Source organism: Myotis brandtii, unplaced genomic scaffold (assembly GCF_000412655.1).
Source record: "Myotis brandtii unplaced genomic scaffold, ASM41265v1 scaffold520, whole genome shotgun sequence".
Taxonomy (NCBI): Eukaryota; Metazoa; Chordata; class Mammalia; order Chiroptera; family Vespertilionidae; genus Myotis; species Myotis brandtii.
In genome coordinates this window covers 936,391-948,278 of record NW_005369827.1, presented here as the reverse complement: position 1 = coordinate 948,278, position 11,888 = coordinate 936,391, and the positions used below count along the sequence as shown (strand labels likewise).

Here is an 11,888-nt window from a genome sequence, read left to right as displayed (position 1 = left end):
ATTGTAGTTGGCTGGAACACTGTATAGATTCCTCATGGTTGGAGTGAGGGGTTGTAACAACATGATTTCCCTGAGAGACTGGTTGGTGAAGGTTCAAAAGTGGTCCAATTTATATTCTTTAGCCAGTAGTCCCATGAATTTGATTAATGTTCTCTAATCTTTTCGGCTCTTTCTGTTAATTTTTGGGCGGCATCCCTGACTAGGCCAGACTGAAAAGACTGTTATGAACCACGTGATCAAGCAAGGTACCAGGCTTTTTCTTGCAAGTGGCTTTTGACTGGCTTCAATCAGTTTTGAGAGTGCTTTCTTGTGGTGCCCTGAATCCAGGCACATTTTTTTCAGGCATGACATTCCAGTCAAAAACTTGGTTAATAAAACAACAATTGGAAAGTGGTCTTATTGAATTCATGCAAAGAAGCGTATTGCCATGATTCACTCATTAAGAATTGCCAAATTCTAGAGGGATAAGGTAGGGAGAAAAATTCATAATTTATTAAACTGTTTTAATATACCAAAATAAGGTTTATTCTCTTAACTTTATTTGTATTTGGGTGTGGTTGGCAAATGGCACTAATTGGATTTCTACTATCTGTCTCCCTGAATAGGTTGATTTAAGCTATTAACCCTGTGGTTGGGGAGGAAAAATGCAAATTATTTACTCTTTCTTTGTTGTTGTTAATCCTCACCAGAGGATATATTCCCATTGATTTTTAGAGAGAGGGAAACATTGATGTGAGAGAGAGATATCCATTGGTTGCCTCCTGCATAGCCCGGACTTGTGGCCTGGGATTGAGCCTGCAAACGAAGTACATGCTCTTGACTGGAATCGAACCCTTCGGTCTGCAGGCTGATGCTGTATCCACTGAGCCAAAACGGCTAGGGTCAAACCGTAAATGTCTTAACTGTCCTTGGTTTAGGGAAGATAGGATTTACTAGATGATTGCAGATTGCTTGGCATCTAGATTTTCTAGATGGATGCAAACTGCTGTTTAATTATCTCAGTTTCCCTATTCTGCTTGTCCTGGCTTACTGGCCTGTGTCATTTATATTACTTCCCTTTAACATTTCTCCCTACAAACCTTCTATAATTTTTATAAACCTTTTTACAACTTTCACAAACTTTCTTACAATTTTAACGTACTTTCTTTTTCCTTTATAATGCGTATCTATGCCTCATGCCTTCTATTACCAAACCCATACAATTTCTTTCCAATTTAATTATAATTCTTAACTCTTAGAAACCTTAATTCTCCAATGATAACCAAAAAGTAAACAACCAGCATTTCTTAGATTGACATTTATGAACACACTCACTTTCAAGAAACACACCTTTAACAAAGCACATTTACATTAACAGTTCCAAATCTACTTTATGGATTTTCTTTAACAAAAGGTAAAATCAGGTGAACTTAAAACTTGCTATATTTAGATGTATGTCATTTAACCCAGCAATGCTTCAAAGCTTTTAAGTTACCAAAGACTTTGGAAAATTATGTATAGGCATATGAGGCTGGAGAAAAGGTGGGGCGGGGATGGGGGACAAGCAGGCACCACAGCCTGTTCTAGGACTGTAGTTTCCAGGCCGCCAGCTACTTGGGTTTAAAACTGCCACATTTTCCTTAGAGATAACATGCTAAGGTTCTGGTGATAATGAGTTCAGCTTCTGATAGTAGCAAGACTGTTAAGTAAGTGTTTGCAGTTTTACAGTAAAGAAAGTTGTTCTTTGGAAAGGGGGGATGAGAAGGCTCTGAGGTGAGAGCAGTTTTTTAGAGCATTAAAGGGGATGAGAATGCTGGCCTTGGGATCTAAAGGCTCAGTGTGTGGTCCCTTCCTCACGCATCATAGAGGGGCCTTGCGAGAAGACCAAAGTTGGGAACCCAGATGAGAAAGTACCCAGTGAGCCCGAGAAAGGAAACTATATTTTGTCTAGAGGAGGGGATAGTCATGGAGGAGATAAGGCGTTTATGGCCTAAGATAATGGTTCAACTTTGTGGGGTGAGAGTGGAATGAGGTAGGTGACTGTGGTTTGGGACAACTGGGCTTTATGGGGGGGATGCATGGTAGCCCTGTTGGGCACTGGGATAGAATGAGAAAAGAGGGGATAAAGCGGGTATTTAGTAAGATGCAGTGTAGAGGTGAGGTCGTTAATGGCTGTGAGACTAATCTGTCAACCCCCATAACCGAGACTGAGGAGAGGACAAGGGTCCCAGTGAATTTGGGGAGGGCAGAATAAGTGGCCCTGGTGTCAATTAAAAAGGAGATCGGCTTACCTGCCACCACAATCATTACCTGAGGCTCTGTCCTAGTGATGTAAGTCTGTGAGGCCCTATCAGGGCCTGGGCAGCTTCAGTCTTTGGTGGCCATTCCCAGGAGATCCAGAGGGCGGCTTTGCTGGACTGGCTGAGGTCTGACCTGGAGAGGCCAGACTGTAGTCTGATCTGCAGTGGCCTTCCCTTCCACACCTTGGACGGGGCCCAGGTGAGGGTCTCAGGTTTGGGCAGGACTTGGCCCTGTGTCGCATTTGAAGCATTGGCCCGGAGGAGGCTTAGCCCCTCCCTTGGTTGGAGGACCAGCACTTCGTTTGGGGTTGTGAGAGTAGTGGCTAGGAGCTGAAAGGCCTCCTTCTGGCCTCAGTCTTGGTCTGATCTTGTCTTTGTTTTGACTTTGAAGGCCAGGTTACGAGGTCTCTTTGAAGGGTTTGTGGATCTGTGTCTATTTTTCAAGGCTTGTGGTGTATGTCAGGGGCTGATTGCAATATAAAATGGGTGTTCAGAAGAAGGGTTCCCTCTGGGAAGGTGGGGTCTAAGGTGGTAATTTCTGCAAGGCCTCTGTGAGACGGGAGAGGAAGAGAGCTGGGTTTTTGTCAGAACCTTGAGTGATCTTGTTAAGTTTGTCATAGTTGACTGCCTTATAGGCAGCCTTTTTAAGTCTGGCAATGAAACAGGTGATCATGGATACGGAGCCGGCGCCCTGGAGAATTGACCTGATAGTTCCATCTTGGGTCAGTTTAGGGGACCGCATCAGCACCAGCGTGGTTTGCCGCCGCGTCCTGTCTATGGAGGGCATCGGCATAGTCCTGAGCTGCTAGCCAGAGGTGCTCCTCCTCCTCTGGGGTTAGAGAGGACAGGATGACGTAGATGTTGTGCCAGGTCAGGTCATAGGGTGGGGTCAGGTACCCAAATTCCTTATTAAAGGTGGTCAGGTCAGTGGAAAAAGACCCAAGACATCTCTCAATCTGTGCGAGGTTGGACATGGAAAATGTGTACTCAGACAGTACTCAGGCTACCTCTCGGGGGGGTAGGACGGGAGCTGGAGGCTGGGTTACCTTGGAATGAGTCAGAAGGGGGCTCGGTAAGAAGGCTGAGGAGGTGGACAAAGAGATGGAGTCCGAAGACAGCGGGGCAGTCGGAGGAGGGACATAAGGTGGATTCGGGGGACCCATAGGGGAACAGAGAAGCAGGTGATGGGAAGGGTCCAAGGGAGGGTTTGAGCGACCTGACTGGTCGGAGAAGGAAGGATCAGAAGCCTCAGGGTGGAAAGGTCCAGCAGAAAGGGGCTTTGAGTGGAGAAGTAGGACTTGATAAGTAGAGCAAGTTTGACAGAGAGAAGGATGATTGCGGAGTGTAGGGGATCTCTGACCATTTCCCATTGCGGTGACAGAAATTGTCTAAGTCCCAGAGACTTAAAATCGAAAGTTCCATTCTCGGGCCAGTGAGTCACTGTCTAATTTATATTGTGGCCAGGCAGTATTACAATAGAAGATAAGGTGCTTTCGTGAGACCTCCGTGGAAAGGCCGAGTGTGTTAAGATTACGGAGGAGACATCCCAGAGAAGTGTTTTTTGGGAGGAGGGGGGACAGAAAAACAGTTCCCCATGGTGTAATTAGGAAGAGGATGTAAGCCACAAAGGGAGACCCGGGAAGCCAGGAGGGCGTCCCCACCGGCTACTGGGGCTCCAGAGAGAGAGGAAGACAGTCTGATCCGTGTGGCGGGCGTTCCCGAGGTGAGGAAGACTGTGGGACCTTTGCCTGAGACGGAAAACAGCAAATCAGAAATCCAAAGGGTGATCTAATTGTTATTTACCGGAGATGAAATGAGCTGGTGTTGAGTGCAGGGAAGGGGGGATCAGCAATGGGAAGGAGGGTTCCCCATCCCGCATCCTCCTCGCCTGGTTCGGGAGGGCTATAAGTGAGGGAGGCCTAATTGAGGCTGACGATCATGTCACCCGAGTAGGATTTGGAGGTAAGCCCAGGTCGAGCAGCCGCTGCCTACTGCTCTCTGAGTAGCAAACTCTGGGTGACTGCAGCCTGGGTGATGGCTCCCCTTCTCCGTGGGACCCCCTGGGTTTTCGGCACCAAATATTAGGGTCGCCGAAGGAGAAATGCATCAGGCCAAAGTGGTAAGGGATTATAAATTTATTAGGTCATCTGGAGACCAGATGGGCTGAGCCCCAAAATGGCGGCAGCACCCATGGACTGGGAGTCAGAGATTTTAAAGGACTCCAGGCAGGCTTTTTCTGGCTGGATTTTGGGCAAGTCCAGAGGGGAAAGATACTGATCTTAGCAAATGGAATGTGATCTAAGTGAAAGGGAATGTCGGTTGCGAAATGATCTAAAGGTCAGTTTCCACCCTAGCGGATTTGGCTCAGTGGATACAGCATCGGCCTGTAGACTGAAGGGTTCTGGGTTCAATTCTTGTCAAGGGCAATGCCCAGGTTGTGGGCTCTATCCCTGGTAGGGTGCATGCAGGAGGCAGCCAATCAATGATCCTCTCTCATCATTGATGCTTCTAGCTTTCTCTTCCTCTCCCTCTCTGAAATCAATAAAGGTCAGTTTCCCAGGGAAGGGGTTATTGATTTGATTATTTGGTCAGACCTAACACTTTGAAAATTGATTTTGCAAAGAATGATTACCTCAGATTTAGGGCAAAGGCTGACTTCAGAAGTTTCCATTGTATGGTCTTTATATTTGGTCATTTCTCATTGATGATGAGATTTGGTTCATTTTATTACACATTTACTTAGAGAGTTTTGAAGATATCTACTTTACCATATTACCTCTAGCCAACAAATTGAGTCAGGAATGAGGTTCAGATAGAGGGTTAAGATAATTTATCATATTCTGTACAAGAGAAAATTTAAATGTAATTATTTGTCCCTTCTGGTAGGGGGAATAGAAAGCTTGCTTTAGAAGTTGTTCTTGCCAGTGCGGTGACGCACGCCTGTAGTCCAGCTACTCGGGAGGCTGAGGCTGGCAGATCGCTTGAGCTGAGGAGTTCTGGGCTATAGTGCGCTATGCCCATCGGGTGTCCGTCCTAAGTTCGGCATCAATATGGTGATCTCCTGGGAGTGGGGGACCACCAGGTTGCCTAAGGAGGCGTAAACCAGCCCAGGTTGGAAATGGAGCAGGTCAAAGCTCCGGTGCTGGTGAGCAGTGGGATCGAGCCTGTGAATAGCCACTGCACTCCAGCCTGGGCAGCATAGCGAGACCCCGTCTCTAAAAAAAAAAAAAAAAAGAGAGAGAGAGAGAGAAAGAAAAAAATAAAAAGTTGTTCTTTTAAAAAGTTAATAAGTAGTTCAGATACAAATGGTGTGCAGTGAAATGTTTCATTACTACTTCTGTGTCCTAGCCCCTTTCCAGAGGCAACCAATTCTAAATTATTTTTAAATACTAAGTCCTTAATGTTTTAGACCATTTGCAAGCGTCTCTCCATATGTAAAAATTTATGTTTAAGTTTTCATGTGTGGAAGTTTGGGCATCAACCTTTAGTATTTACTTTGTGTAGAACCTTTTGTTTACATGTATACATGTTTACACATATTTATAAATTTACATACTCATGTAAATAAAGGGTGGGGAAAAAGTAAGTCTAGAGTTGTTAATATGGAAATAGTACAATCCTATATAATAAAAGCCTAGGTGGCATCACGCCCGCGCGCGATTTCATCACAAGATGGCTGCCGCGTGTTGGCCCCCCTCATGTTGTCACAAGATGGCCAGCAGGGGAGGGCAGTTGGGGGTGATCGGGCCGGCAGGGGAGGGCAGTTGGGGGTGATCGGGCCGGCAGGGGAGGGCAGTTGGGGGCAATCGGGCTGGCAGGGGAGGGCAGTGAGGGTGATCAGGCCAGCAGGGGAGCGGTTAGTGGGTGATCAGGCTGGCAGGCAGAAGCGGTTAGGGGCAATCAGGCAGGCAGGCAGGTGAGCGGTTAGGAGCCAACAGTCCCAGATTGTGAGAGGGATGTTCGACTGCCAGTTTAGGTGTGGGATCGGGCCTAAACCAGCAGTCGGACATACCCCAAGGGGTCCCAGATTGGAGAGGGTGCAGGCTGGGCTGAGGGACAGCCCCCCCCCCCGCATGAATTTCATGCACTGGGCCTCTAGTAGTTAATAAATAGCAATACAAGAATAAGCTGTTTTGTGTACTCACAATTGTAAACCTACTTTTACCACACCCTATATATAATTTGATTCATAAAGTAAAATGTAGTATACACAATTAAGAAAACAAGGAGAAAACACATCATCTGATTACCTTAACAGAATCAGTATAATCATTTTAATGTAGAATAATTAATAAAGAATAATGTAGGTTTAAATTTTGGACATATAGTAATTCTACATATTTTCTCCCTTAACCACAAGAATTTCACATTGAGCATACTGATTCTATGATTCATTGCTTATGATGGAAATGAATTTCTTAGTAATGTTGCTCTTGGAACTAGGAGCAGGGAACTAACCTTTATTGAAGAGAGGAAACTAGAGATTGGAAAAAAAAGTGAGGAGGTTAAATAAGGGTACATATTTTTATTATTCAACTCTGAAAAAAATAAAGGAGGAATCATGTTGACAAATCAGATTTTGGGTTCTTAGAACTGATTGTTTCTCTTTTTCTTAGTAAGGAATGGATCGGAGGTGTGTACAGGATAAGCTGCCATTTTGTTATATTTTGAGGTGGGAATTGGAGGATTTTTTTTAAAAGAAAGGAAAAGACCTTTTCCAGTCTTGCATTCAGTTTATGTTGGCACCACAGTGGAGCTTCGGCAGCAGGGACCAGAGACTCCAAGTCATAAAATGTAAAGGGATTGAATGCTTGCATGGAAGGACAGAAATGCCTACCTCTCCCTCAAATAAAAATTAATTTCTAAGTCTCTTGGTAGAATCACAGTGAGGGCAATCTCCAGAAGTTTCTGGAGAACAATGGATGATAATGGTACATTACCCAGTATTACTGACTTAAGTAAAATGTCAGTAGTAATCTTATTTCTTTTTATCATTTACTAGTGGCCTGGTGCATAAATTTGTGCACATTGAAAGGAAATTAATTAGAAGAAATATTTTAATATCATTATTTGCCCTTTATAATAGAAGTGTCAACCAAATTCACGATCAACAATGACAGATTGAAACACACCCGTGCGATTGGTGCCAGCAAGGGCTTTATATCTATACTAATAAAAGGGTAATATACTAATTAGACCGGATAGACTGGACGTCTTCGAGACATCCTTCCAGACAAAGCCATGGTGGTGAGGCAGAGGCAGTTAGGGGCAATCAGGCCGGCAGGGGAGAGTGGTTAGGGGCATCGGGCAGGCAGGCAGAGCCGATTAGGGGTGATCAGGCTGGCAGGGGAGAGCAGTTAGGGGTGATCAGGCCAGCAGGGGAGCAGTTAGGGTGATCAGGCTGGCAGGGGAGCAGTTAGGGGCATCAGGCAGGCAGGTGGAGGCATTTAGGGCAATCAGGCAGGCAGGCAGGCAGGTGAGTGGTTAGGAGCCAGCGGTCCCAGATTGCAAGAGGGATGTCGGACATCCCCCGAGGGGTCCCAGATTAGAGAGGGTGCAGGCCGGGCTGAGGGACCCCCCTCTCCCCACCTCCTACCCCTGTGCATGAATTTCGTGCACTGGACCTCTAGTATATAGATAAAGACTTTTCTAGGATCACCTGGAAGTAGTATTGGTGTGCTTTGTAACTCCTCTGGTCTGTGATAGTTTTGTAGGCCTTCCTTGTTTTTGATGCCCTTGCACTTTTGAGGCCCATTGGTTAAATGTAGAATTCTCCTCAATTAGGGTTTGATGATTTTTCTCAATTTGACTTGGTGTTATGGTTTTTGAGAAGAATACCACAGAGGTGAAGTGCCCTTCTCATCACATCATATCAAAGAGTACATGATATGAACATAACATCACTAATGATGTTTACCTCAATCTTTTGGTTAAGGTAGTGTTTGCTAGGTTTCTCTACTGTAGTTACCTTCTCTTTATGTATTCTGCCCATTAGAAATGAGTCACTAAGTACCGTCCTCATTCAAGGTTGGGGGAGGAGATAAACCTATTAGTATTTGGAATTCTGTAAGGAAGATGTATCTCTTTCCTTGTCTTGGAATATTTTAAAGCAAGCCACATATAACATACATTGATACGAACATTTTTATAATTCCTGATAAAAATTACATTTTGGAGGGGTTGTAGCAGTTAACTGTAGAATTAGGAATGTATGATGAAACTTTCATTATACTTTGTTTTGTTTTTAGGTGAAAGTTCACATTTTAATTTGCATGTTTTAGATGACTTACGGTTACCTTTAAAAAAAGTTTCTTAATTAGCTATAGTTCCTCTTTTGGGAATCACTGTTTTCCTTGGGCCTTACCTATTTTAAAAAAAATGTTATACACTTTCTTGGCTATTTTAACTCTTATGTCTCTGAGACACTTGAGATTTATTTACATTTTGCTTACTAGCCCTTAATTTTTAATCATCTTCATGGTCTTGTCTTTTATTCAAATCTCACTACCATAGCATTCTTAGTCCTATTGTAGTCTTTTAATTTTTTTCTTCCTTCTGTTATATTTACCTACTGGAAGGAAATTTACTAGTCATTGGTGAAGCAAGAAATAAGCAAGTAAAGCCATCTTAGGCAAAAGTCATATAATGGTAGTTCCATTACAAATTCATGTGAGAACTATTGTGGGTTAATCTATCATATGTTTGGATTATTTGCTTTAAAAAATTCATGACTGATTCTCCCAAGAATTTTGTGTTAAAAGCACTTTTAGCCCAAGCCATTGGGCTCAGTGGATAGAGTGTTGGCCTGCAGACTGAAGTGTTCCGGGTTTGATTCTGGCCAAAGGCATGTACCTTGGTTGCAGGCTCAATCCCCACCCAACCAATTAGATGTGTCTCTCTCACATCGATGTTTCTCTCTGTCTCTCCCCCTCCCTTCCACTCTCTCGAAAAAATCAATGGGAAAATATCCTCTGGTGAGGATTAACAACAATAACAAACAACACCTTTAAAATACTATTTTGAAATGTGTTACAAAAATAGCTAATCTGTTTGAAAATTACTGTTATAATCTTGAGATATATGTTTACGTTATATTATATTTTGGGAATTTTATTATCCCTAGTTATTAATAAAATATACCTTCTTTTAGAAAAGAAATTTAGAATATAATAGCTTCTTAAAAAGATATATCCCAAACCACATATTTCTTCTGTAATACAAGGAACCAAAGTGAACTCTCACACACACAAACATATAAACACTTTCTCCCTAAATCTTTAATGGTTTGGAAGACATTTTCCCCCCCTACATGTGAGTCCTTAACCACTATGGCAACAAAAAATAGCTCCAAAATAAAAGAGCTGAAGTAAATTCAGGGTTTGTCACTATCCTTCAATTCCTCCTGGAAGAAATCAGTGTGTTAAAACATTACAGAAAATGAAAACACTTTCCAAATAATATGTTATATTATCATTGTTATTTTCACTTTCCCTGTTGGGATTTTAGATGTATTTTTCTGTGGTTTGCAATTGTATTAACTCTTTAGCTAATAGTCTGAGAAGATAGTTAAGTAAAAAGATGTGTGAAAACAGACGCTTACTAACCTGATTTTGGCGCCATCTAGAAGGAAGGCAAGAAAATAACCTATAAAAAGTTCTCAATTTTATTATGATATAACAATGGATTAATATTCAATAGTATAAAGAGCTAAAATCAGTGAAACAAAAGGAGTTTCAAAAATAAGAAATATAAATACCAATAAACTTGAAAGCTGTACAGTTTTATTAGAATTACGAAGTAAAGTCAATGAAATACATTTTTTCATCCTGACATCCTGGCAAAAACATTTTTTAAAAAATTGATTTTAGAGGGGTGGAGAGAGACAGAGAGAAAGCCTGACTGGAGATCGAACCCGCAACCTTGGCACATGCGGACAACACTCTAACCAGCTGATCTACCCAGCCAGGGCACAAAATTTTTTTTTTAATATATCCATATATAATTGCACTATTAGTGATAGTAATAGTGATACTGTGTGCAATTACTATGCTGTACAATTTGTAATTTGTACTATGTGCTGTTGATAGAATTAAAATTGCTAAAGACTTTCAATGAACGCCTTTATATCTATACAGATTTAATTTTGTTGTATCCTGTTCTACAGAAATATGGGCACATAAACTTTTTTATAACATTATATTAACAAAAAATTGGAAAGGCCCTAAGTAATCTCTACTAAAGATATGCTAAAATTGTATGTACATGTTTTGGAGTATTAAAAAGAATGAGAGAGCTTTATGTATTGAAAGTTCTCTAAAGCTTTTTACGTTAGGAAAAAGCAAGTTGCAGAACATGTGTAATATAAACTCATAAAACCCACCAGGGTGATACATGTGTATATATAATTCTAAGGATGTGATTACATATAAAATCACCTGGTATTATTCAGAACAGACTGCTAACTGGGGTGGTACCTCTGGGGAAAGGAAGAAAAATTGGGGGGAGAGAGGAATGAGAAGGTTGACATTTTTCATTTTACTCTGTGTGCTTTTGGGGATGCCACTGATTCCAAGTGATCTGATAAAGATATACATTACTGATAATGTTGCTATCTTACTATTTCCTACTAGGAGGGTTTGGCCTAATTAAGAACCACTTTTAAGAAGTCTATTTCCCAAGGAATCAATTCTCTATATAAACACGTAGTTCCATGGCATAATTCTAGAAAGCACACTGTAACAAAACTACAGTATCTACTTTTTCACCCCTTCCAAAGTTATAAGCAGGCAATTAAATTTGATTCCCCAGTGATGAATGATATAAAGTAAATTAAACCCACCCAGCATGAGCTGAAGTGTAAGGTTCTAACAGCAGACAATAACTTAGTTAACAACACTGGAAAATTCCCTCAGTGCACATAGAAACTGGATGACTCGACTGACATATTACAGCTGAACTCTACCAGGAAAGGTTTGTTAGTTGTAGTGGATGGAGAAAATGACCCAGATCTGAGGGATATAGGGAATTGTATTTGTCCTCTCAACATACAGAGTGCACTATTGTACTACTTTTCTGGGTTGAGAGTTGTTTAGGAGTGGATGGTTTGAGAGATCTAAATGTATCCACTTATTTTGTGCTTTATGCTGCCTAATAAATCACCTATAAACTGTTGCTTAATTTAGGCCCAGAATCAGATTGGTATCACACATATTAATTATAATGGGAAAATACTGATGCATAAATTAGATACTTGTTATGGAAATTTTCAAAGTAAAATTATGTAGGAATATATATTTATACCTATTACCTAACTTCAATAATTATCATTTGTGCCCATATTTACTTCACTCCTTCCTCTCCTGGATTTTTTTAATTTTGAATTTTTTTCAGTGCACATTTCATATTTTTATGATTTAGGCCTTTTGTAACTGATAGTAATAAAGATGGTTGTCTTCAAGGGTCAAGCCCATGCCTTTGGTATTATTTAACACTAGGGGCCCAGTGCACGAATTTGTGCACCTTGAAAGGAACTGTGGGCTGCAAGCCTGCGGTGGGCACAGGGGCGGGTCTCGGCCCATCCTTTGTGCCACCACCCCCCCCCGCCCCTCC

The 11,888-nt window shown here is 41.9% G+C and overlaps 1 protein-coding gene across 1 annotated transcript in view; it reads left to right on the top strand.

The window, feature by feature from the left end:
- The first annotated feature begins 208 nt into the window (after positions 1–208).
- Positions 209–11,888, top strand: part of SMIM14 (small integral membrane protein 14) — a 43,214-nt gene continuing 31,534 nt past the window's right edge. The window contains exon 1 of the mRNA XM_005877447.2: positions 209–245. Coding sequence (XP_005877509.2) covers positions 224–245 — 22 coding nt within the window. The 5' untranslated portion in view covers positions 209–223. The remainder of the gene's footprint in view (positions 246–11,888) is intronic.